The sequence below is a fragment of the Myotis yumanensis genome, unplaced genomic scaffold (genome assembly GCF_028538775.1).
Source record: "Myotis yumanensis isolate MYYU_CA2020_CCGP unplaced genomic scaffold, mMyoYum1.0.hap1 SCAF_1, whole genome shotgun sequence".
Taxonomy (NCBI): domain Eukaryota; kingdom Metazoa; phylum Chordata; class Mammalia; order Chiroptera; family Vespertilionidae; genus Myotis; species Myotis yumanensis.
Window position 1 is genome coordinate 237,914,481 of NW_027223752.1, and position 26,243 is coordinate 237,940,723.

The 26,243-nt window shown below is 62.3% G+C and overlaps 1 protein-coding gene across 1 annotated transcript in view; it reads left to right on the plus strand.

Annotated features, from left to right (window-relative positions):
* The window catches only part of SORCS2 (sortilin related VPS10 domain containing receptor 2), a 216,281-nt gene that overhangs the window by 139,983 nt on the left and 50,055 nt on the right, over positions 1–26,243 (plus strand). Inside the window, 1 exon segment of the mRNA XM_070399733.1 lies at positions 5,130–5,229. Within this exon segment, the coding sequence (XP_070255834.1) occupies positions 5,130–5,229 (100 nt within the window).

Sequence of the window (26,243 nt, forward strand, 5' to 3'; positions counted from 1 at the left end):
GGGTGGATGGGTGGATAGATGGGTGAGTGGGTGGATGGTTGAGTGGATGGGTGGATGGATGGGTGAATGGATGGGTGGATGGGTGGTTGGGTGGATGGATGTGTGTGTGGGTGGATGGGTGGGTGGGTGGATGGATGTGTGTGTGGGTAGGTGGGTGGATGGGTGGATGGATGGATGGGTGGATGGATGGGTGTGTGGGTGGATGGGTGGGTGGGTGGATGGATGGGTGGATGGATGGATGGGTGGATGGGTGGATGGATGGATGGGTGGATGGATGGGTGTGTGGGTGGATGGGTGGGTGGGTGGATGGATGTGTGTGTGGGTAGGTGGGTGGATGGGTGGATGGATGGATGGGTGGATGGATGGGTGTGTGGGTGGATGGGTGTGTGGGTGGATGGGTGGGTGGGTGGATGGATGTGTGTATGGGTAGGTGGGTGGATGGGTGGATGGATGGATGGGTGGATGGATGGATGGGTGGATGGATGGATGGGTGGATGGATGGGTGTGTGGGTGGATGGATGGGTGGTTGGATGAATGGGGGTGTAGGTGGTTGGATGGGTGGATGGGTGGATAAGTGGATGGGTGGGTGGATGGGTGGGTAGGTGGATGGGTGGATGGGTGGATGGGTGGATGGGTGTATGGATGGATGGGTGGGTGGGTGGGTGGATGGGTGGATGGACAGCCATTGAGGAAAGCAGATGGGAGGGTCCCTAGAGGGCTCTGGGTGTCCCAGGGAAAGCAAATTCAGAATAGCCCAGGGTACCACTTCCTGGTCTGCAGCATGGACCCCCTGGAGTGGGCCCCCGTAGAACCCAGCCCCTCTGACTCTATCTGAACCGCCATGTTAATACGCACCCCGGCTCTCCAAGGGCAGGACCACCTGGGCCCCGTTCTCTCCCCCCTCACCCACGTCACACCGTGGCAGGCATCACCCGGCCCCTACACAGGCGGCTGTCCTCCGGCGCCCACTGCAGCGTGGGGGCCCGCATCTCTGTGAGCCCAGAGCCCGGCGGTGGGAGCTTCCCTCCAACCCCAGAGCCTGCCCGCGGGCACTGCCACTTGGTGGCCACGGGCCTCGGCTGAGCCACTTCTGGTCCCCAAGCCAGGATTCGCACAGCCCGCTCCAGGGGACAGACCAGCCGGCCGCCGCCGAGATGGAGGCTGTGGGGGAAGCCCGGGTGCAGGTCCCGGGTCGGGAGGCGCTTGCGGGACCACAGTTAGGCCTTCTCCGCGGGCGGAGGGGAAGGTGCTGGAGACCCGCAGACCTGGGCCCCGCCTCCCACCTCCCCGCTGTGGCGCCTGAGCCGGTCACCTCCCTCTCTGGGCCTGGGTGTTCTCGTCTCTGAAGTGGGACCTTGTGTGGGTCCAGTGGGGAGAGCACATTGGAAAAGGGGTGTGCGGTAAGGCCTAAGTTGCGTGATTTCAGAAACCATTTCGGCCCGGCCGGCATAGCTTAGTGGTTGAGTGTCCACCTAGGAACCAGGAGGTCCAGGAGGTCACAGTTTGATTCCCGGTCAGGGCACATGCCCGGGTTGTGGGCTCAATCCCCAGTGGGGGTCATGCAGGAGGCAGCCAGTCAATGATTTTTTCTCCTCATTGCTGCTTCTCTCTCTCCTTCTTTCTTCCTCTCGGAAAGCAATACAAATATGTATATTTTTTAAAACAAACGTTTTTGCTGAGGATGAGTGGGGTCCCAGCCACAGCCTCCTGGCCAAGGGCTGGCAGAGGCGAGCCCCACCGCTGAGATGGCATCGCTGGCAGGGGCTTGGCTCTAGGAGTGCGTGTGGACAAGGGTCCCATTCTCCCTCCACAGCCCCGCCAGGACCCCTGCCTCGGAGCTGGCCGGAGCCAGGCACTGCTGGCATCGTCAGGCTAGTTAGTGCCCTGGGCATGGGGAGGCTGGCACACAGCCAGGGTGCTGGGGAGCCCAAGGGAGACACAGGTCCTGCTCGTGGGATGAGGCTCCCAGGCCCTGTGACCTCCATGAGGCCAGGCCAGCGCTCTGCAGTTCCTCTCCCCGCCCCGGCCCCTCAGACTGTGGCCGGAGCGATCAATTCCGCGAGCCTGCTAAACGACGCGCTTCTCGGGGAATGGCTCAACGCATCATCTGCAAGCGCTTAAAGGCATCTCGTTATTATTTAACTGTCAAATGGGATCCTTAAGAGCTGGAGAAATATGTTCTTTCCACTCCCACCTCCTTTGGTTTCCTGGCCCGGAGAGCGAAGCGCATTAAGTTATTACAGGCGCCGAGGGTGGAGGCGGAGGGCTGGGGCCGTGCAAGAGGACCGCGACGGGAGGGGAGGCAGCCAGCTCTCCGAGTGTCCCCTGTCATCTGTTGCTGTCAGGGAGATGGTTTGGACACCACTCATTGACTTCAGCAAACTTTCAGCCCCGCTCAGGCCGGGAGCAGGAGGCACAGAGGTGGGCCTGGTCCTGCAGCTTCAGGGTCCTGTGCCAGGGGCAAGAGCACAGGCAGCAAGCTGGAGCTGGTGTTCGAGGCGGGCCTGCCAGCTGCCCCGCAGACATGAGGGTGGACACGAGCCTTTTGGTGGTTGTTTGTTCTCCCCGCAGACCTGGCGCCTTTAGAAGAAGCCTCAGGTGCTGCAGGGGTGAGGGCTTCAGCTCTGTTTCGTCTCCTGGAGCGCAGGTCAGAGGCAGGTCATTGTAGCATCTGTCCTGCCGCTGTCTGCCCGAGGCCAGTGGAGTAGCCTGGATAGAAACAGTGGCCTCGGGTCAGAGGCACCCCCAGTCAGAGGCACCCCCATTCAGAGGCACCCCCAGTCGCCAGGCTGCTGTGTGTCCTCAGACACGTGGCTGCCCTCTCTGGGCCTGCGTCCTATTCGTGGGTGGAGGCCAGGCGGTCTCGAGGGCCGTCTCGCTCGCACGTGGGGCTGGGAGCTGAGAGCTCACGGGCATCGGCAGCGCCTGTGGCCGTGTCTGGGGGAGAGCTGCCTGTGAGGACACGGCTGGGAACGGAGCTCTGTGGGTCACAGGCTTCCCTAGTCAGTTTTATCACTGAACCAACCTTGGTTTTGACCCTGAACGTTCTGTCATCGAAACACATCGACCAGCTTCCCCGACTTCACGACTTACAGCGCTCCTGGGGTCTTTGCTGGGCTGGGAGCTGTGCTCACGGTGTCTTAGCTCCTACTTAGTTTTTGTACTTTGCCTGGAGTATTCCTCTCGACATTTAAAAATAGGATTCCCTTCTAGACCGCCCCGCTCCCGGCTCGAAGGTCTCCTCACATCTTCTCTCCTTTGAAGCTGTTCGATACGTCATGTGCGCGCCTGGCGCGGCAGCCCGGGTCGGCAGCAGCCCCTCGGAAGATCAGTGCGGCTCTCGCGGCTCTGCGCGGGGAACTGGCGTATAAAAATGTTGCCCTTCGGTGCCAGGCCCCCCCAGGAATCAAGAAGGACTCTCATTTTTAAAACGTTGAGTTGTCAGAGTGTCTTGGCTCTAAGAGCACATTTTTTAAAAGCCACACGGAAGCTTAGCGCTCACAGAGGCGCCGGGGCCTGGGACCTCACCCTGGGAGGTCCGGCCGCGGGACGCACCAAAGAACGGAAACAATGAACACGTTAGGTTTGCAGAGGGGAGCGGTGGGGGGCTGGGGGGCAGGGGGCTTGTAATAGCAATAAACTGGGGGGAACGTGCATTTCCAATGCGCGGCACTCTTTTCTCCCTCTTCGTGTGCAGCTGTTTTCTGAATATTATTGTTCCATCATTTTAAACGATTCCAAGAAGAGCGAGGATGGGTTGGCCTTTTCAGGAAGGGAATGTTGCTGCTTGTGGATTATTAAATTCAGGAATTTTCCTAAGGATCCATTCCAGGTCTAACCTGGCCCAGGCCCCAGATGGCTTTGAGGCCGAGCCTGGCCTCTCTGACTCTGTAGCTTACCCCTCCCGCCAAGGTTCCTTCTTGCCCCCCCCCTCCTCCCGCTGGAATCCGAGCCACTCCTTCCGCCCGCCCTCCGCCCGCCTGGAGGTGGCGGCTGGGCTGGGCTGGGCTGGCAGCCCCTCAGAGCTTGGCATCTCTCAGGAGTAGCTTCTGTTGTTACTCCTTCCTCCCTGAGGGCGCTTCCTGCCTGCAGAGCCGGCCTGGGCGAGGGCCGAGGGGCCGGCACCTTCCTGTCAGGGTGCCTCACCCTGGGAGCGCGGGGCCCTTGGGGGCACCGACCCGCTCACAGGAAGTGCTGTGTGTGCTTCCAGACAGTGTGAGGCCAGTCCCACTGCCTCCCGGTGTCTCCACGCCCGCCGCTCAGCGTCTCCAGAGCCTCGCCTCCACCTGGGCACAAACCAGCCTGTGCCCTCCAGCCCCGTCAGGCACCAGGTAGCATCCTGGCTGGCACGTTCTCCGGGCCCAGCCATCCGCCGGTCTCCACGCCCATGTGCGGGCCGGGCAGGAGCCGCCTGAGGACTGGGCTCGGTCCCCTGACCCTGTTCCTGGGGAGAGACAAGACCGTTTACCATCGGGCGTCTGGCCCACGCCCTGGCCCCCCGGGTCTGTGGCAGAATCACCGCACGTCCTGCAGAGCGGGGTGCGTATCCCAGGCGCCCCTCAACCCCCGACACACGGGAGAGGCACAGACCACACAAAACCGCCAGTCTGGGCTCGCTTCTTGGAATAACTCTTCCTGCAGACACCCTCACTGCCAGACTCACTGGCCTGAACTGATGTGAGGAACAGGTGGCCTGGGAGCAACGAGGGAGATAAATGGGGATGATGAGGGCCCCCCGGGAACCGCGGTCGGGGCAAGCGCTGTCCCCGAGAGGACGGGTAACAGGCAGGACGTGCTGGGTAAAGGCACGGGACCGCAGCCTTTCTACTGGTGGGGGCCCCGGGGACCCCTGATCCCAGCCCTCTGCTGCCTCAGAGGGAAAACCGGTGCCCAAACCTTGCGTGTGACCAGGGAGGCCTGGCAGTCAGTAGCAGTGTGGGGTGTGGGCCCGGACACTGGTCCCAGCTCCCGGCCAGAGAGACTGCCCGGCGTCCCGAGGGAGCCAGGCTCCTGCTGCCCAGGATGAGGGGGCTACGGGGCGGGCGCGTGGCCCACTTGGCATACGCTGTGGACTAGGTGCAGCTGGCTCCGAGGGGCCCGTCGCTGATGGCTGTGTCCTGTTCCCCCAGGTCGTCGGACTTCGGGACCACCTACACCAAGCTCGCCATCCAGCCTGGCTTCACCACCGTCATCGACAGCTTCTTCATCTGCCCCGCCAACAAGAGGAAGGTAGGTGCTCGCCGGCACTCCGCACGGCCGGTCCTGCCGGGGACCCTGGCCACCCACACGCCCAGTCCTGCTGGGGCCCTGGCCACCCACACAGCCGGTCCTGCTGGGGCCCTGACCACCCACACACCCAGTCCTGCCGGGGCCCTGGCCACCCACATGCCCAGTCCTGCTGGGGACCCTGGCCACCCACAGAGCCGGTCCTGCTGGGGCCCTGGCCACCCACACAGCCGGTCCTGCTGGGGCCCTGGCCACCCACACACCCGGTCCTGCTGGGGCCCTGGCCACCCACAGAGCCGGTCCTGCTGGGGCCCTGGCCACCCACACAGCCGGTCCTGCTGGGGCCCTGGCCACCCACAGAGCTGGTCCTGCTGGGGCCCTGGCCACCCACAGAGCTGGTCCTGCTGGGGCACTGGCCACCCACAGAGCCAGTCCTGCTGGGGCTCTGGCCACCCACACAGCCGGTCCTGCTGGGGCCCTGGCCACCCACACAGCCGGTCCTGCTGGGGCCCTGGCCACCCACACAGCCGGTCCTGCTGGGGCCCTGGCCACCCACACAGCCGGTCCTGCTGGGGCCCGGGCCACCCACAGAGCTGGTCCTGCTGGGGCCCTGGCCACCCACACAGCCGGTCCTGCTGGGGCCCGGGCCACCCACCGCTCTGTCCGCCTCTCTCCAGCGCCGCCCACCCAGTTCCGCCTTCATCCATGTCACTGAGTGGGTTTTAAGTGACCAGCAAGCAGGGCCTTTGGGGAAGGCTCTGTGTGCCAGTCGGTGCCTCGGTCTTCTCGGCCCGGGAGGCACCCCTGGACGAAGCAGCATGGAGGGTGGGCACTGCCAGGGCAGGGGCGCTCGGCTGGACGGAGTCCTCGCAGGCAGGACACGCGCCCGCTCGGCTCAGGTTTCTCTGTTGGCTGGGTTTCGACGTGGCTTTGACTTTTCAGCCGAGCTTTGCATGTTTGTGGTCTGCGTGTGTCTCCCCGCTTGGCCGTCTGCTGGCCGTGAGGAGGGCACGGTGTCGGTCAGGGCCGCCCCTCCCACCTGGCTCCTGAGGAGACCCTTGGGTAAATCCCCGAGACGCCCTGGCCACCAGGGGACCCACAGCAATGCGGGGCAGCCGTGGGGGGGTCAGGGGGTCCTGACTTCGGGGTGGGAACCGGGAGCCCGTGCTTCCTCGCGGGAGGCCGGCCAGCGGCTCACTGATGCTCTGACTATCTGCGAGAGGGCGGGCCCACAGCGGCTCCAAGGTCGCTCTCGACACCAGCACTCAGCCACTCAGCAAGCGTGGGCCAGGCCCTACTGTGCGCAGGCTGCGTGCTTGCTGCTGGGAGAGAGGACCCTCCAATCTGTGGCCCTCCAGTGGGGGCGAAGCTCCTACTATGTGCCAGCATCCTGGCTGGGCACCGGGGAGCGTGGGTGAACTGGACAAACAATTTTAACCTTCCAGAACCTTCAGGGTCTGGAGGAGCCGTGACACTGAGCTCTCCTGCTGGGTTTTCGTGGGGAAAGAGCAGAGGGGCCCACGTCGGCCTACAGGGAGGCTTCCTCCCCGGCGAGTCGGGGCTGGGAGAAGGGGGGCCCCTATTTGCGGGTCACCTGCGCAGCGTGCCCGCGGCCCACCTCCCTGTTGCCGGTGATGGATAGGTTTTGCAGGAAGATGCAAATGCAATTAGGATTCCACTTAAGCAGCAATTACAGGCCAAGCAGCACTCTATAGCTTCTTAAGAGACCACTTTGCAACCCGTGTCACAAAGCGAATTCCCTTTTATTTTTGTCTCGCCGGCGTGTGATCAGAGCTCCGGGCCCCGGTGCCCGCGTAGGGTGTCCCCCCCGGTGCCCAGAACACGTGCCCCCCTGGCGCCTGCGGCACAGTGTCTGCCTGGTGTCCAGGGCACGGTGTCCTTGCGTTGTCATGGCACAGCCCGACACCCTGGGCCAGGCCCCGGCCTCCCTGCTGCCCGCGAGTCCCCCCTGGGCACTGGCCGAGCGCTCTGACTTGGCTGTGAGAACAGGATGTGGGGAGAGCAGGCGCCGCCCGGGGGAGCTGGCCCGGCACGGGGCAGCCGTCAGGTGTCATGTCTTTAGTTAAAAATTCATGTGAATTTCCATTTTACTCCATGAAGGATCCGTGTTGGTTTGAATACTCGTCTCTCTCTCTCACCTACACACACACTCTCACACACACACATCCACACACACACACACACACACACACACTCACACACATACTCTCACATGCACACACACGCACTCACACACATGCACACACTTGCGCACACACTCACACACATGCACACTCTCACACACACACACTCACACACACTCACACACACTCACACACATACTCTCACACACACTCACATGCACACACACGCACTCACACACATGCACACACTCACACACACGCGCACTCACACTCACACACTCACACACACTCACACACACGCACTCACACTCACACACTCACACGCACTCACACACTCACACACTCACACACACTCACACACTCACACGCACTCACACTCACACACTCACACACTCACACACACACACACACACACTCTACAAAGTCTCTGTGGAAGGACCCAGGAGAATGCTCCTGCTTTAAGATGCAGGAGCCCAGCCCCGCCCCCGGCTTGGCCCCTCCGGCCGCCTCTCTCGGAAGCTCAGGGTCAGCACAGGTCTCCATCGTCCACCCCGTTATTCGTTCCGCTCGCTCACCTGGACGTTTGCCTGCAGACCTCGCCTCCGAGCAGCTCTGTCCCCGAGCAAACATCTGCTTCACCCTGACGAGGGGAGTCCACCTCGGGGAGCCCTTTAAAGAAGGGGGACCTCAGGGCCACCTCCACCTGGGAGAACACAGGGTCCGCGTGTCTGAGCCGCGTGTCCCTCTGTCTGATGGGACGGGGCGTGGTGGAGAGACCAGGGCTGGGAGGCCGAGGCCAAGGCTCCAGGGCCGCCTCCCATGTCTGCGTTACCTCCACCACGCTGTGGGGGGCTGAGTAACGCCCCGCCCCCAGAGGCGTCCACATGCGAATCCCAGAACCTGCGAGTGTTATTACTGCAAATGCCAGCAGGGACTGTGGAGATGGGGGAGGGGCCACGGGCCAGGGAGTGGGGCGCCCCTGGAAGCTGGAAAGATTCTCCCGAGCTTCCGGAAGGAGCCAGCCGTCGCCACTTGGATGTCAGCCCCGGAGGCTTACGTCAGACTTCGCTTCCAGGACTGCAAGATAGCTGGCTTCGTGTGACGCCACTGCGCCTGGCGGCTCGACACACAGCCACGGGAAACGTACACATGCTCAGAGCAGGAGCGGTCACCTCTCTGGCCTTGCAGGGACTGTCCGGGCACTGCCAGTGGGAGAAAGACTGGCCACAAGGCTCCTAACCAGCGCCACCTCCCTCTGTCCCTTCTCCATAGGCCCTGAGGGTCTGTGGCCACAGGAGCTCCCTCCTGAGAAGCAAAGACTGTAGGGCTGTCTGGCTAGCGTGACTCAGTGGTTGGCATTGACCTATGAACCAGGAGGTCACGGTTTGATCCCGTCAGGGCACATACCTGGCTTGCGAGCTCGAACCCCAATATGGGGCGTGCCGGAGGCCGCCGATCAGTGATCCTCTCTCATCATTGATGTTTCTCTCTCTCCTGCTCCCTTCCTCTCTGAGATCAATAAAAACATATTTATATAAATAAAAACACAACAGAGTTGGCTTCCCAATTGAAACAAAGTGATTGACATTCCTTAGGGAAGAGAACTTGGGGTTACCTGCTGGCCTCTCTGAGCACATGCACCCCCTCCCTCCCCAGCTGGAAGGATGCTTCATACACAGGACCCTCAGGCCTGAGCTCCGGGGCCGTCCTCCAGCCCCCGCCGGCACGCACCCTCTGCACCACCAACAAAAATCAGGCCCTCCGAGCATCCTGCCGGCAGGAGTCTCACAGTCCGGGCAGCAGACAGACCAGAGAGCCGGTAGTCCTGACACGGGGCGGGGCGTGCGTGCTGGGCCGGGAGGCGGCCCTGAACCTGGTGGGAGGTGTGCATTCCCGGCTCCCTCACCCCCGACCTGTGCCTTCTCTCGGGCAGCGGTGACCTTGAGACGGCCGGAAGCTGACTTCGCATCGGCTGACTTTCTTGTTATTTAGAAGAATGATGGGCGCCTCCTGGGCTGGGTCCTGGTTTGCGAAACGACACCGCAATTAGGAATAGGAATACGCTGTGACACAAACAATCCCGCGTGTAATTAGCCGGCGAGAGAGACAATTACACGGTGATAGTGGTGATGGTGCTCTAACCGGCAGGGCTGCTGCGCCTCGGGCAGGGGTGTCGGATGGGCCGCAGCACAGTGTGCAAGCTCCACGCGTCATGAGTACACGCCTCAGGACACGGGGACGGTCGTCCTGTGATGGGAGCGCAATTAAGTAGTCGTCACCTCATCTAGATTAGCCATCCCCTGTCCTCCATGGTGTGGGCGGCAGGAGGAAGGTGAGGAGAGGGGAAGCGGTGACGCCAGCTCCTGAGAGAAGGAAGGAGTGGGAGGGAGCGGGGGGAGGGTGCGGGGGGGGGGGGCAGTAAGAACACCCATAAGACGGTGGAAATTTTGGAGACGGGCTGGGGGCATCTCGGGAGCGAGAGAACAGAATGGCCCCGGGAGAGATGGGTCCGTGATGGGGAGGACGAACTCGGAGGCTCTCAGGACTGAAGGGCTCAGACAAAAGGATGATGACAAGGGGGGAGGGCCAGGCAGGAAGCAGCGAGGGCCCCCTGAACCAGGCAGGGCACAGGCGGCGCCCCCGAGAGCCGGCAGGGGCGGGGGAGCGGGCGCATTGGGGAGAAGCCCCCTGAAGCCTGTGTCGCATCCCGACCCTGTTCTTTAAGGAGGAAGGAAGAGGGACATAGTGATAGAAGAACAAAGACCAGGCCCCCAGGGACTGTTGTCAGTGTGAGCGACTGGGACCCACACTGCTTAGAGGAGACGAAGCGGGAGACGTTTGTGTGACCTTGTCAGAAGGAAGGGCTCCGCGCCTGGACACGGTGACGTTCTGCTGAGCAGGGGCAGGAACTGCCGCCCACCCACGCCCGGGGATGCCGAGGGCACTGCCCCCGACGGGCAGGGACGCAGGCGCTAAGTCAGGTGCCACGTGGAGATCTGAGGCTGCAGGAGCACCGAGGAAGGAGACCTCTCAGAGGAGCACTGAGCGGCCCGGGCAGGAGCCGGGCAAAGGCGTGGCGGCCTGAACTGTCCCAGTGTGAGGGCCTATGTGGGCACAGAGGCTCGGGTTTGGGCCGCCATGAGGCTGAGGCTCCGGTGAGAATGCACAGCCATCCTAGCGGTCACTGGCTGCCTGGGATCCGCTGGCCGCCCAGGATCTGCTGGCCACCCGGGATCCGCTGGCCGCCCGGGATCCGCTGGTTGCCTGGGATCTGCCTATCAGGCTGGCAGCACACAGGACCATGGGAAGTGCATGGTCCTGCCTGCATCCTGTTCAGGCCTCTCCTGGAAGCCGGCGTTCGGATCTCAAATCCGCACGTGACCTGCAAGGACCCCTTGGGGTAAACGTGTGCTATGCGAGGGTCTCAGGAGACAGATCATCCCAGCACCGCCGGCTGTGTGTGTGCCTCGCTGTCACACTGCCTTGTTTTAATGGCCACTTTCCAAAGAGCGGTGAGCTGCCATCCCCCCGAAATGGTCCGAAATGACAGAGCGGCAGCATTCTGGGGGCGCTCTCTACCAGGGATGTTTCCAAAGGCACACGCAGCCGCGACCCTCTGCCCGCGGCGCCCGGAGGGAACCCGCCGGCACCCCCACCGCCTGTGCGGACAGTGAGCGGAGGATGTGAAACCAGCCAGTCTCCCCACCCACCAACACCAACGGCGGGGGGAGCCCCATTTCTCCACTCCCCGTGCAGCCTTCAGTGTTGGAGAAGGAGCGGGAGCGCGCAGACGCCGCCCACGCTCACTCCCCGGGGGGCAGGTGGCACGAATGAAGCCAGCACACCTTGCCACCCTGGGGGCCGGAGGAGCGCGCCCATCGTGTGAGGGCGTGGCTGTAGAAGTCGCTCGAGCCCTGGCTGGGTAGCTCAGTTGGTTGGAGCATCGTCCCAAAAGGTTGCAGGTTCGATTCCTGGTCACGGCAAATACGTAGGTTGTGGGTTTAATTCTCTGCGGGGACATACGGGAGGCAGCCGATAGATGTTTCTCTCTCACAGTGGTGTTCCTTTCTCTCTCTCTCTTACTTCTTCTCTCTCTAAAATCAATAAAAACATATCCTCGAGTGAGGATTACATAAATAAATCAGCAAGTAAATAAGTAATAAATAAGTAAAAAGCAAAGTCACTCCAGGTGAGGGTCATGGGAATCTAAGTGGCGCTTGAGCTCAACTCTGAGGTGCGAAGGCCCTGAGGCTGAGAGGCCTGGAGAAAGGCCAGCACGGCGCAGAGCCTCTGGGGAAACTGCTCAGAGGGAATAGATGAGAAAGGTAATAGCACAGCGTTGCCCACCAGTAAAGGTGTTTCCGAAGTGGCTTAGGGTCCTGGAAGCAGGCTGTATGTCACACACTAACATCTTAACAGCCGTTGGCTCCTAAGAGAGAGACTCACGGAGAAGACAAGACCCAGACTGGGGCTGGTGGACACTGTGCACTAAGTCTAGGGCTCACAAGAAGAGGATGTAGAGACGTTCAAGAGCATGTAGTCATGCAGCTAGGCTCCAGGATCTGCGTCCATCCATCATCCATCCATACACCCACCCACCCACCCATCCATCATCCATCAACCATCTATCCACTCATTCACCCGTTCATCCACCTACCCACCCATCCATCATCCATCTATACACCCACCCACCCACCCATCCATCATCCATCCATACACCCACCCACCCACCCATCCATCATCCATCAACCATCTATCCACTCATTCACCCGTTCATCCACCTACCCACCCATCCATCATCCATCCATACACCCACCCACCCACCCATCCATCATCCATCCATACACCCACCCACCCACCCACCCACCCATCCATCATCCATCCATACACCCACCCACCCATCCATCATCCATCCATACACCCACCCACCCACCCATCCATCATTCACCCACCCACCCACCCACCCATCCATCATCCATCAACCATCTATCCACTCATTCATCCGTTCATCCACCTACCCACCCATCCATCATCCATCCATACACCCACCCACCCACCCACCCACCCATCCATCATCCATCCATACACCCACCCACCCATCCATCATCCATCCATACACCCACCCACCCACCCATCCATCATTCACCCACCCACCCACCCACCCATCCATCATCCATCAACCATCTATCCACTCATTCACCCGTTCATCCACCTACCCACCCATCCATCATCCATCCATTCATCCACCCACCTATCCATCATCCATCCATAAACCCACCTACCCACCCATCCATCATTCACCCACTCATCCACCCAGCCATCCATCATCCAACCACTCATCCACCTACCCATCCATCCACCCACCCACCCACCCACCCATCCATCATCCATCAACCATCAACCATCTATCCCTCATTCACCCATTCATCCACCTACCCACCCATCCATCATCCATCCATACACCCACCCACCTACCCACCCATCCATCATCCATCCATACACCCACCCACCTACCCACCCATCCATCATTCACCCACTCATCCACCCAGCCATCCATCATCCAACCACTCATCACCTACCCATCTATCATCTATCCATCCATTCATCCACCTACCCATCCACCTATCCTTCCATCCATCCATCCATCCATCCAATCATCTTCCCTCCCTCCCCGCTCCCTCCCTCCTTCTCTCCCTTCCTTCCTTCCCTTCACCCCTTCACCTGTGCCAGGCACTCTGCTCAGCGGGGAGACGTGTGCCAACATCACATGCAGGAGGGCAGTTGTCCCATTGCAGAGGCCTCTTGTGGGGGCACAGAGAGGGGGCAGTGGGACCTGCCTTGTCTGGAGGGGAAAGGGGGTGGGTGAGAGGCTCCCAGAGAAGGGACAGCCATCAGGATTGTGAAGAATCGAAGCAGTCGGATCTGTGGAGGAACATGGTGGGAAGGCCCAGCCTGGGTCTGGCTCTCCGTGGGCGGGGTGGGGCGGGCAGGGGTGACCTTAGCTTATCGATTACCCGTCAATAACCTGGTGCTGCTACACGCTGGCAGGGACTTGCAGTTGTCTGTATATTAAACCCATGTGCATCCTTACAGTCACCGAATTCACTCACTCCACCCAATCAATCCACCGATCGATCATTCTTCACAGGAAGTGCCTGCGGTCCTTTCGTCCCCCTTCCTCTTTCAGGGACCCCAGGCTCATCGCCCGTGGAGAGGGTGGGGTGGGGGTGCAGCTCGCGCCTCTGAGCCACGGTGACGTCATCTGTCGGCTGGGTTGGTGGTGCCACGGCTGACGTAGAGGCGAGGACGGGCGCGCAGGCTCTGGGGCCGCAGGCTGTGTCCGGCGCTGCAGGGTCTCCCGTGGTGACACTGGGAGATGAGGTGGACGGAGGTGAGCACCGAGCACAGAGGCTGGGAATGGGGTGAACTCTGGGCTGGGCTGTTGTCCGGGGGTAACATTTGTTCACCGGTGCGTGTTACCCGCGCGTTTCCTGTGTCGAGCGCCTTTGCAAAGGGCCGTCCTCCTGTGTCTGCGCCACCGGAGCCGTGAGCAGCAGCTCCTGTCCACCATCTGCCCAGGGCTTTGCGTTCCTTAGCGCATTTCTCAGCCAACACCTGTTTTGCAAATAAGGAGAGTGAGGCTCAGAGGCGGGGACACACCTACAGACACAGAGAAGAGGGAGCTGGTCCCGCCGATGGGACGATGGGACACTATTCCTTCCTGCATCTTTGCTCTGTGGGGAGGGGTCTCTGGGGCGCTCTGCCTGCGACCCTCACTCTCCCAGGCCGGGCTCCCTCCACCCGGAAGGAGCTATCCCCTCACCCCTGGGAACTCCGCTCTGCCCTCAGGGCCCAGCCTGTGTCCCTCCCCCTAAGGACTGTGCTCCCTGCGCCCACCAGTGTCCGGCCACCCCGGCTCCCTGTACAGGGGCCCCTCCTGCAGCCCATGAGCTCGGCACAGACTCGCAGGTCTGTCTCTGGCCCGGGAGTAGCCCCGCCTCTGGGAAGCTGCATTGAGTGGATGGCCTGGTGGACACCCCGGGCCACTCTAGGGGACCAGCAGTGACATGGGCACCTTGACAGGGGCAGGCGGAGGGCAGGGCACGCCCAGAGGACGCCAGAGCCCTGGCAGCTGGGGAGTCACGCAGGGCTTCGTGGAGGCTGGGCCCCGAGCTCCAGGATGGGCGCCCTGGGATAGGCAGGGCCCGAGGACCACCCCAGGGAGGTCGGCTGGCCGGTCACCACCCCCAGGGATGCCCCAGCTGCCTGAGCAATGGCGCTGGCGGGGCTGAGAGGCCAGCGGGGGGCACAGGACCAGGGGCCTGGGTCCAAGCCGGCTGTGGGATCTCAGCAGGTCTCCAGCCCTCCCTGTGCCTCAGTTTCCCCTTTTGTAATATGAGAGGGGCAGTCATGCTCTCTCCCCAGTGGTGTCCTGTGAATGAGCGGCCCCACAGGGCACAGCCCCATGGACAGACCCACTGACCACCCACCAAACCCGTCGGCGTCATCGGCGTCACTGGGAGGAGGCCGCCCCGAGGCGGGGAGGAGGCCACTGCGGAAGCCATGGCGGGAATGCGGGGACACGGGAGGGTCCCACAAGTGCTCTCATGCTTGCAGCGTCGAAGTGCGGGAACATGCGGCCGCCGAGCCCCGAAGCGCCTCTAATTGCCTTCATCATCTGCTTGCTGTTTCACTGGTGTCTGTCCGCGTGGCCGGGTCTGGAGCTTCCACAGTCTCCATTCACGGCGCGTACACGGAGCCGTGACAAGCACACCATGTGGGGGCGGGGAGGGGTGAAGGAGCCGGACGGCCGTTGGCCAGGCCAGGCTGGGCCTCCTCTCCCGGTGGCCTGGCGCGGTGATACCATCTCCCGCCGTAAAAGGCGATTACAGTGCTTGTGCCCTGAGCTGCAGGGAGGAGCAAACCGGAGAACACACGGGCGGGATCTGAGATGGTGCTGGCACCTAGTTCAACCCAGGAAGTGGCAGCCTCTTCCTGCCCCCACCTGGCACGGCCAGGTTCCGAGGCTGGTAAAGAAGCGGCGAGGGCCCTGGCGCGGCCTGGCCGCCCACACTCCACCCCCGAAGCCCTCGGCTGCCACCTGCTCACGGCTCCCGCAAGCGCTGCAGAGGGAGAGCGCGCGGCGTTTCATTCCGCTCTGGGTGTCGTCCTTCTGTGGTTGTGTAATGAGCCCCATTAACACCGCGCTGACCCCTGGGCGTTAGACACTGTTCCCTCTCGACAGGCCGGCGTGGCCCCAGCGCAGCTTCCACAGCGAGGGAAACTGGCGTGTGCCCGCGCGTGGACGTGGCCTCCTAGCCGTGCCCTGGCCGGTTCGTGGCTGCGGACCTGGCCTTCTCGGGTCTCTGCCCTTGGACTGTCCAGCTGGGGTCACTGTGTTGGGCGGGTCACACACCGAGCCGCTGGCCTGCTCCTCTGGGCGCTTCGAGGGTGAGCAGAGGTGACACAGAATCGCTCAGTGACTGTTCGAATGAGTGCTGCACATATTGTGTCTCAGAAAGAGGAGGCAAATGGTTGCACTCATGACGAGAAAATGCCCCAAACTGCGGGCCGTGGCCTGGCTCCCGCTGCTGCTGGGCGGGGCTGGCGGCCCCAGCAGCTCGCGTGTCCCTGCCCCAGACCCTGGGCCGACCTTCGCAGTGGCCGCTAGCTGCCTCTGCGGGACCCAGCGCCCGGCAGCCTTTTGAGATGAATTCCCTCCGCTGCCCCTCCCGTGTCACCGTGTCACTGTGATGGCGTATTCATTAGCTGTCGCCAGCGCGGCTGTGTGCTCGAGGGCGGGGCGGGCAGAGCTGCTGACATTTCCAGATTCTGTGGGGACTCCGCTGGCGTAGGTCGCATTTGTTTGCCTGACAGGATCGATGGGACATGATTTGAAATAAATCGCGTCTGGGCCGGCCCGAGACAGGAGCTCCCAGCCTCCTCCCAGGCTGATGGGGACGGAGAGGCATGCCCTGCCCTTGGCTAAAGGAAGTGGGCTGTTCTTCGTCAGGCGGGGTGAGGCTGGTGGTGGAGATGACAGTGTTGTCAGTGCTGGTGATGCTGCGACAAAGACGGTGAAGATGAGGGATGGGGATGAGGATAGAGATGATGGTGGTGATGACGCTGGTGAAGATAATGAAGATGAGGGATGGTGATGGTGGTGGTGACGGTGACGGTGACCGTGGTGGTGATGGTGATGGTGACCGTGGTGGTGATGGTGGTGGTGATGGTGATGGTGATACAATAATATGATGGTGAGGAGAAGGCAGCCATGGGCCTCGCCCGCAGTTACTTACTGAGCCTCCCCTGCCTGCCACCAATGCTCCTGTCTTTACCACCATTTTACTGGTGAGGGAACCAACCAGCAGAGGTTACACAGCCGGTCAGAGCTGGAGAAATTCACACCCGCTGCTGCGGCAGGCAGACCACCACGTGTCAGCCGTTCAGCCAGGACAAGACCCCCACTTGTCAGCCGTTCAGCCAGGACAAGACCCCCACGTGTCAGCCGTTCAGCCAGGACAAGACCCCCACGTGTCAGCTGTTCAACCAGGACAAGACCCCCACGTGTCAGCTGTTCAACCAGGACAAGACCCCCACGTGTCAGCCTTTCAGCCAGGACAAGACCCCCACGTCTCAGCTGTTCAACGCAGGACAGGGTCACTCTCCCCAGGGAAGTGTGAGGCCCGTGGCGGCCCCCTGCGTCTCAGAGGAGGCCTGTGCTCCCTGTCTCCTCAGCAGGAAAGCCAGGCGCCCTCTGCTCTCAGACAGTGGCCTCAGGCTGGTCATACTCCCCCCTGCCCCAAGGGATGCTGGGAAGGGTAGGGGCAGGCGGGTGTTGGGTGAGCGCTGGCTTTCCTGGACACCAGCTCGGAAGTCCCTGAGCTGAGGTCTGGACACCGCGTGCTGACTCCACACCTACAGGCGTGGTGCAGGGAAATGTCGTAGACTTTCACATGTCGCAGCGTGGCTTGATTTCACAAAGCGGTAAAGGTAGTGCGAGTTCCCACTCCACCATCTCCCGTTGTTCATCTTCCACTCACAGGGGCGCTGGCCACAAATCAGCAGCCACCTGCTGCGTTATTACCTAAGCCCCAGGTGTTGCTAATGTCTGCATCCCGTTCTGGGATCCCACCCTCGACACCACGTCCCTTTCATCATCCCGCCTCCTTGGGCCGGTCCAGAGCGACAGTGCCTCAGACTCTGCTGGCTTAGGAGACCTTGACCTTTAAGCGTCCCTGTCATGTATCCTATATAATCAAAGGCTAATATGCAAATCAACCCAACAGCGGAACAACCAGTTGCTATGACATGCACTGACCACCAGGGGGCAGACGCTCAACGCAGGAGCTGCCCCCTGGTGGTCAGTGCGCTCCCACAGTGGGAGCACTGCTCAGCCAGAAGCTGGGCTCACGGCTTGCGAGTGCAGCGACGGTGGCGGGAGCCTCTCCCCGAGGCAGCGCTAAGGAGCAGCGAGCCCAGCTTCTGGCTGAGCGGCACTCCCACAGGGAGCTCCTGCGGGGAGCGGGCCTAAGCTGGCAGGCGGACATCCTGAGAGGGCGCAGGCTGGGCTGAGGGACCCCCCCCAACCCAGCAGTGCACGAATGTCGTGCACCGGGCCTCTAGATTTTCATAAGGTCCCTCGGTTAGGATTTGCCTGGTGTTTCCCTGGAGCTAGACTTGGACTCCGGGTGTTTGGGAGAAAGACCATGGGGGTCAAGCGCCCTTCCCGTGACATTGCATCAAGGTTACATCCCATCAACACGACCCAGAACTGCTGGTGTTGACCTTGAGCTGCTGGTGTTGACCTTGAGCACCTGGCGGAGGCGGTGTGGTCAGTTTTCTCCTCTGCACTGTGCCTTTTTTGTTTGTCCCTCCTTTTCCTCTCCCTTCTCGTACTGTCACCTCTGGAAGAAAGTCGCCACGGGCAGCCCACGCCTAAGTGAGTGGGGTGGGGGGTGCCCCCTCCCCGAGGGCTGCGTGCATGATTTAGAGCTCTTCTTCACAAGACGCCGGGCCTTCTCCCGGGCATTTATTATGCAGCCTTTACTTCCATGAGATGGACTCATGAATATTTCATCCTCTGGGTTGTAGCCAGTACTCCTGTATTGACTTGACTGCTCAGGCTGCGCCCGCCCGGCCACAGGGAGCGCTTGGGACTCCGTGTCCCTTTGACATGCCCGTCACTGGGATGTTTTAGCACTTCCTTACTCCCTGCGCGACAAGACGCTGCCCGCCCACTTCGTGGATGTGCTGCCCCCGTTCCAGATAAAGCCACTTCCCCAAGGAGCCCTGGTTCCTTTATTGAACAACATTGGATACCAAGACCAGCGTGCAGGGCGGCCCCACCACTGTCCCCGTCACCCGAGGCCCTCCCTCCCCAGCTGGGCCGCAGTGTCTCATCACCTGTCGTGGCGGCACCTGGGCCAGCACTAAGAGTGGAAGCCCCAGCGTTCCGCACGTCGAGGAGCGGGCCCACAGCACACGTGTCCACATCCTCACACAAAGCAGTTGCTCGAAAATACACACGGACTGGAGGGACAGCATCCCTGTGTGCAGGTGCAGCGTGTGACACGCCTGTGACGTGTGCACACATAGACGTGGTAGACACGTCATGCCGTGTGTCAGATGTGTGTGTCCAGCACACACGCACCATGCTCCCCCTTCTGTAGAGATTTTCAGGCTCGTCGTGGTCGCTGTGACTTTCTGGAGCCCAGCCTGTGAGCTCCCGGGCTGTGGTCTGGGGAAGCGAGTGGCCCCCTGGAGACCGAGGCTCCGAAACTGCCAGGTGCCGCGTAGCTGCTCTCGGCCCAAGTCCGTGGTCCTCGCTGAGCCGGGTGGATGCCATGGCTCCGGTACCTCCTGTCCCCTTCCTGATAGGTGTGGCTGTTAGACAGTCAGCAGTCTGTTCGGGGTCTGTGGGGTCTGTTCGGGGGCCGTGGGGTCCGTTCGGGGGCTGTGGGGTCTGTTCGGGGGCTGTGGGGTCTGTTCGGGGACCGTGGGGTCTGATCGGGGGCTGTGGGGTCTGTTCGGGGACCGTGGGGTCTGATCGGGGGCCGTGGGGTCTGTTCGGGGACCGTGGGCACTGTTCGGGGACCGTGGGCCCTGATCGGGGGCCGTGGGGTCTGTTCGGGGACCGTGGGCACTGTTCGGGGACCGTGGGCCCTGTTCGGGGGCCGTGAGGTCTGATTGGGGGCCGTGGGGTCTGTTCGGGGACCGTGGGCCCTGATCGGGGGCCATGGGGTCTGTTCGGGGACCGTGGGCACTGTTCGGGGACCGTGGGCCCTGTTCGGGGGACCGTGGGCCCTGTTCGGGGGCCGTGAGGTCTGATTGGGGGCCGTGGGGTCTGTTCGGGGACCGTGGGGTCTGTTCGGGGGCCGTGGGGTCTGTTCGGGGACCGTGGGCCCTGTTCGGGGGCCGTGGGGTCTTTTCGGGGGCCGTGGGGTCTGTTCGGGGGCCGTGGGGTCTGTTCGGGGACCGTGGGCCCTGTTCGGGGGCCGTGGGGTCTGAATGGGGGCCGTGGGGTCTTTTCGGGGGCCGTGGGGTCTGTTCGGGGACCGTGGGCCCTGTTCGGGGGCCGTGGGGTCTTTTCGGGGACTGTGGGGTCTGTTCGGGGGCCATGGGGTCTGTTCGGGGGCCATGGGGTCTGTTTGGGGGCCGTGGGGTCTGTTCGGGGGCCGTGGGGTCTGTTCGGGGACCGTGGGCCCTGTTCGGGGGCCGTGGGGTCTGAATGGGGGCCGTGGGGTCTTTTCGGGGGCCGTGGGGTCTGTTCGGGGACCGTGGGCCCTGTTCGGGGGCCGTGGGGTCTTTTCGGGGACTGTGGGGTCTGTTCGGGGGCCATGGGGTCTGTTCGGGGACTGTGGGGTCTGTTTGGGGGCCGTGGGGTCTGATTGGGGGTCGTGGGGTCTTTTCGGGGGCCGTGGGTTCTGTTCGGGGGCCGTGGGGTCTGATTGGGGGCCGTGGGGTCTGTTCGGGGACCATGGGCCCTGTTCGGGGGCCGTGGGGTCTGTTCGAGGGCCGTGGGCTCTGTTCGGGGGCCGTGGGGTCTTTTCGGGGGCCGTGGGGTCTGATTGGGGGCCGTGGGGTCTTTTCGGGGGCCGTGGGGTCTAATTGAGGGCCGTGGGGTCTGTTCGGGGACCGTGGGCTCTGTTTGGGGACCGTGGGGTCTTTTCAGGGGCCGTGGGGTCTGTTCGGGGACCGTGGGCCCTGTTCGGGGGCCGTGGGGTCTGTTCAGGGGCCGTGGGGTCTGATTGGGGGCCGTGGGGTCTGTTCGAGGATCGTGGGGTCTGTTCGGGGGCCGTGGGGTCTGTTCGAGGGCCGTGGGCTCTGTTCGGGGGCCGTGGGGTCTTTTCGGGGGCTGTGGGGTCTGATTGGGGGCCGTAGGGTCTTTTCGGGGGCCGTGGGGTCTGTTTGGGGGCCGTGGGGTCTAATTGGGGGCCGTGGGGTCTGTTCGGGGGCCGTGGGCTCTGTTTGGGGGCCGTGGGGTCTTTTCGGGGGCCGTGGGGTCTGATTGGGGGCCGTGGGGTCTGTTCAGGGACCGTGGGGTCTGTTCGGGGGCCGTGGGCCCTGTTCGGGGGCCGTGGGGTCTGTTTGGGGGCCGTGGGGTCTGATCGGGGGCCATGGGGTCTGATGGGGGCCATGGGCTCTGTTCTCAGGGCAGGGATGGCAAATGACCTGTTTCCACGCGGGAGGGGACAGCCTCTGTTGCCGAGACCAGCCCCCCACTGCCGGCCGGCTCTGCTGCTAAATGCCTGATTCAGGGGGTTATTGATCCAGCCGGCGGGGGGGGGGGGAGGGGGGAGCAGGAGATTCAGTATTATGGGCTTGGATGACCGCGGGGGTGGGGGGGCAGCGGTGAGGAAGGGGTGACAGCTTGGCCTGCCCTCTGTGCGGCCCGTGGCACCTGGGACAGGCCTTGCAAGTGGGACCCTCGACACCCACTGTGGAGGCTGCTCCCACGCCCGCTGTCGCCAGTCACGCCTGGCCCCCTGCTCCACTCCCACCCTCCTGTCCAGGTCGGGGGCACCACCAGAAACCCCGGGGGCCCACACACGTCACTGTGGCCTGCGGGTCAGCCCTCTTCACTGAGGGCGGGGAAGGTGGGGTGCTGGCCCTCCCTCCTCTGTGCCAGTGCATCTGCCCGGCCTTGGCACCACCCTCATGTCTGCAGGAGGCTCCAGCTTCTTCCAGGAAGGGCAGGGTTCTGTCGGCGCAGGAAGCCACAGTCCAGAGTTCAAATACGGGGTCGGGGGGTGTGTGCAATGGGATGGAAACAGAATTCCCGGCTGGCATTGTTTGGAGAAAACAGTGCAGTTGATTGGCGATGTGGGGCCGGCTGGGGGGAGGGGCAGAGCCCGGCTGCCAGCCGCCCCCTTTCATCCCAGCAGCCGGCAGCTTCAGAGGGGAGGCCTGCGCTGCTCCCCATGGAAACCTGCGCCTGCGGCTTTAATGAGGACCCGCCAGCTGTCCCGTTGTCCCCGCTGTCCCCTGTCCCCCTCCGAGCCCAGCATCCGTGCTCATTAAAATGATGAAGCCTGCGCTGCAGCCCAGCCCAGGCCCCTCCCCCGGTCTCTGTAGAGGAAGCAGGTGGAAAGGCAGGAGGCTTTGCTCCTTGGGTTGTTGGGCACTTGCTGTCTATGCTGCGGCTGCGGGCTGGGGTGCGGGTGGGGGGCTCCGGGGAGGCGGCCCAGAGGGCGGCCTTTGCTGGCTGGGGAGCCTCAGAGACAGGCTTTAGTCGGGACCGGGAAGGGGGCTTGTGCTGGGTGAGGAAGGGGCCACATCCCAGGCGGCCGGCCTGGCAAGGGCGAGGCACAGAAGTGGGGAAGGACGCGGCCGGCCCCCGACGGGCCTGGGCCGGAGCTCCGTCCACGCCGCGCCCGCTGTGGTGTCCCTCGTGCCTGTGGGCACAGTCGGCTCTGGGATGGACGGGACGGCAGACGGGGTCTGTCGGAGCAGCCCAGTGTGGTTCAGAAAGAAAAGAAATCAAGGGGGCGGGGAGCACGGGGGAGGGTGGGTCAAGGAAGGCTTCTTGGAGGAGGCGACAGGGAATTGGAAGAGCTAGTCAGAGTGAGTGATGGGGGCTGGGAGGCTGAGGAGGGGACTGGGCTGCAAAAGGAAGGCGCCCCCAAGCGGACTTGCCATGAGGAAAATGGCCCGAGGCAGGCCACGCCTCAGAGCCACGGGGAGCCACAGCCCCACATTATGAACGTCACTCATCACTCCTGCTAATAGTGGTGATTATCCTGGTGGTGGAAGGGCACACATCCTGTTAACAAGCCCAGCCAGTTGGCTTCCTGGGACCCGCCCACCCCAGGTGGCGTTGGAGGATGGAGCCGTCATTCAGTTGCTCTTGGGGAGTGAGACGGCTTCTCAGCCTCACTCGCTCCGGCAGCGAGGACGCCCTGTGAGCTTCCGCGGCTCAGGGCACCGCGTGGCCTGTCACAGGTTCAAATGCAGACCTGATCCTGCGTCACTCGGGGCTGGAAGCCCTGTGATGCCTCCCCACTGCCCCCTTCCCCCGCCAACCGACCTCAAGCCCCGCCTCTGAACCTCAGCCTCCCCTCCCCTCCAGCTGCACTGAGCTCCGGCCTCTGTTCTTCAGTTGACCTTGACCATCCGGCCAGCGCCAGGGCCTGGAGCCCTGCGTCCGCCCTTCTCTTAGCTCCTCGTCATGCCATCATCTCTCTTCTGGAACCAACCGCTTCCTCCAGGCAGCCTCCGGGCTTGGTCTCCTTGAGGGGCCCCGGGGGTTTCTTTGTGGGACAACCTGTTTCCTCTCTCGATAGGACGACGGGGCTCGTGTCTGTGTCCTCCTCCGAGACCAGGGCCTGTGCCGGTCTGTCTCACGGTGGGTCCCCAGGGCTCGCTGTGCCTGGGGCCTCGTGGCTCCGTCCCTGGTCCTCCGCTGACTGTGGGCGGAACGGTGGATTGCAGAGGGGACAGGGCGTTCTCTCCCAGTGCGGGCCGAGGCAGGAGGAGGGTCATCCTTCCACTGAGGGGACATCCAGAGCCATGTAACCCAGAATCAGGGGTGGACACACCCCCTCCCTCCGCACAGCAAACTCACTGAAAGGCGTTACGTTCTGACATATTTTTAAAAATATATTTTTATTGATTTCAGAGAGGAAGGGAGAGGGAGAGAGAGAAACATCAATGATGAGAGAGAATCATGGATTGGCTGCCTCCTGCACGTCCCACACTGGGGACCAAGCCCACAACCCGGGCCTGTGCCCTGACCGGGACTCGAACCGTGACCTCCTGGTTCATAGGTCACTGCTAACCACTGGGCACGCCGGCCGGGCAGGGGACCTACTTTTGCTGCACGACAGCTCCTGGAGGAGCCAGGACAGGACACTGGGCTTGGTTCCTTCTGCCTCCTCAGGCTGCTCTCTTGGGTGTGACTCATCTTTTGGGGGCCGCCTCTGCTACCCCCAAGGCCACAGCCTCAGTGAGGCACAGACCAGGCTTCTGACAATGTGCAGTGAAAGGAATTTTAATAAAAATTCTAGCAAACACAGGAAGAGATGCCCAGCCTCACTCCTCATGAAAACGAAACGGGTGGCTGTCCTTTTTCCGTCAGCGTGGGAACAGGCTCCGGTGACCACGACAGTGATGCTCCCAGTTCTCGGGGGCCGTGGGGAGACGGGGACGCTGGCAGCACGGGCTTCTCCTCGCCTTACTGCGCATGTTACTGATGACGGAAAGCAAAGCGCCAGGACGAAGCCAGTGGCCTTCGCTCAAAGACCGTAACAGCCCGCGGTAAATCAACGACAAGGCATCGGCACCGTCTTGGCCGCGTACATCTGGGGTTGAGGGAACCCTGCTGTCAGGATGGGGGAGCCCCCCTGATGAAAGCTGGGCCTGGTCATTGGAGACCCCGCAAATCCCCTGAGGCCAGAGCCTCCACAGGGACAAGGGCGGCCACTCCCTGGACGCTGTCCGTGGTGCTGACCCAGCCCCTGGAGGACACCATTGGAATGGCTGGTCTCTGAGGGTGGCCGGACGTCCTGGGCTCCCTGAGGTGCGGCATCCAGGCCCTGGTGCTGGTCTGGTGCAGAGGAGGAGGAGGGTGAGGGTTTGATGTCTGGGCCACGCCTGGCCACCGCCTTCTCAGCGCTCTGCGACCTCGGGTGGAGCCTGTCTTCCCTCCTGACAACCATGGCGCCCAGAGGCCAGGCTGGCTTGTCCATCGACCCCACAAACAACGTGCCTGCCTCGCCTGGGACCCAGTGAGTGACACAGGCCAGATCCGAGCCCTCTTAGGAGGCTACCCTCTACCTATCGGGGCATTACTCTCAGGACTTAGATGACGCTGACCAATGCCGGCTCTGAGCAGTGGGGTCAGTGGGGTCACTGGGGTGAGGGGTGGGTGAGGGCCTGGCTGTTGCTCTTGAGGTTTCCATAGAGACCTAGGCTGCCTGGAGCCGCCTCCACCCGCCCCCCCCCCCCCCCCCCCTAGGCTGGCACTCACTGTGAGGAGGAGGTGGGGTACAGAGTGTGTCCGCTCGCATCACCTTGAGAACATGAAGAGGCTGTGGGGGGACTGCCCTGCGCCCCTCCCCTGCGCGGGGGCCTAGGATGGCGAGGGTTCGGCAGGCCCCTCCGGGCCCTCGGGGCAAAGCCCGCACGGCTCTCCAGCCGAGCTCTGACAGCGACTGTGCTGGGGGCCGCAGAGCAAGACTTTTTCCTAAAGAATCAATTTGTCATCTCAGCAGCAACAGCCGCGGAAGATGGATTGCTTTTCTGTAGCAACAGAATGCGCTCTATCGGGCCTTTAAAACCAATTTCTCTCGCTGTGAAAAGCGGCCCCACAGGACTTGTCAGGGCCCGGGGACAGAGTTGTCCCGTCCGCCTGACAGCCCACAGCGTCCTTTGTCCTCCGAGGGGTCCCCAGAGGGAGGCGATCACAGGCATTAAAGCCGGAAGAGCCCCCGGAGCTCCGAGTCAGGTGCTGTCTGCTGAGGGACACCTGTGGGCGCACATCCTTCCTCGTCCTTCAGGGACCAAGCCCCACCGAGGCCCCGCTTCTCAGGTCCCCCTGCAGCCGGCACTGGGCTGGGAGAGGTGTGGGACGAGGCTGGCCTTGGGTTCCCTCAGGTCGATGGAGTGTGTGGCCGCTGGTTCGTTTTCCTAGAAGGAGAGGCTGTGTCTGACGTGCGCTCTGAGCAGGGGCCTCTTGGACTTGGGAGTCTCTACACGTCTGCTGGGGTGGCTGGGCTCGGGGAGCAGGCCCTGGGTCTGTTTGGCTCTAAGGGACCTACAGCTGGGAACTTAGTTTGGACTCGGAAGACTGAGTGTGGTTGGAGATAATCCTGCCCCCCGCACCCCATGACTGCTCTCAGGGGACTTGCACGGGCCTGTCTTGTCCACGGACACATTGGCAGTGAGTGGGGTATAAAGTCCCTGTCAGGCATTTGTTTTCCTTCTTGGAAAATTAGGGTCAGACATGCCTTCAGGGAGAAACTAGTTGGAGCTCCTGCCCTGGAGGAGGAAGGGAGCTAGTAGAGAAGACTTACACATGTCCCTCCATCCATCATCCACCCACCATCCACCACCATCTATTCATCCATTCATCCATCCATCCATCCTTCATTCAGTCATTCACCCATCTATCCATCCATCATCCACCCACCATCCACTTACCATCCATCCATTCATTCAATTCATCCATCCATCCATCATGCATTCAGTCATTCATCCATCTATTCATCCATCATCCACCCACCATCCACCCACCATCCACCCACCATCCACCACCATCCATCCATTCATTCATCCATCCATCCATCCATCCTTCACCCATCTATCCATCCATCATCCACCCACCATCCATCCATTCGTTCAGTTCATCCATCCATCCTTCATTCAGTCATT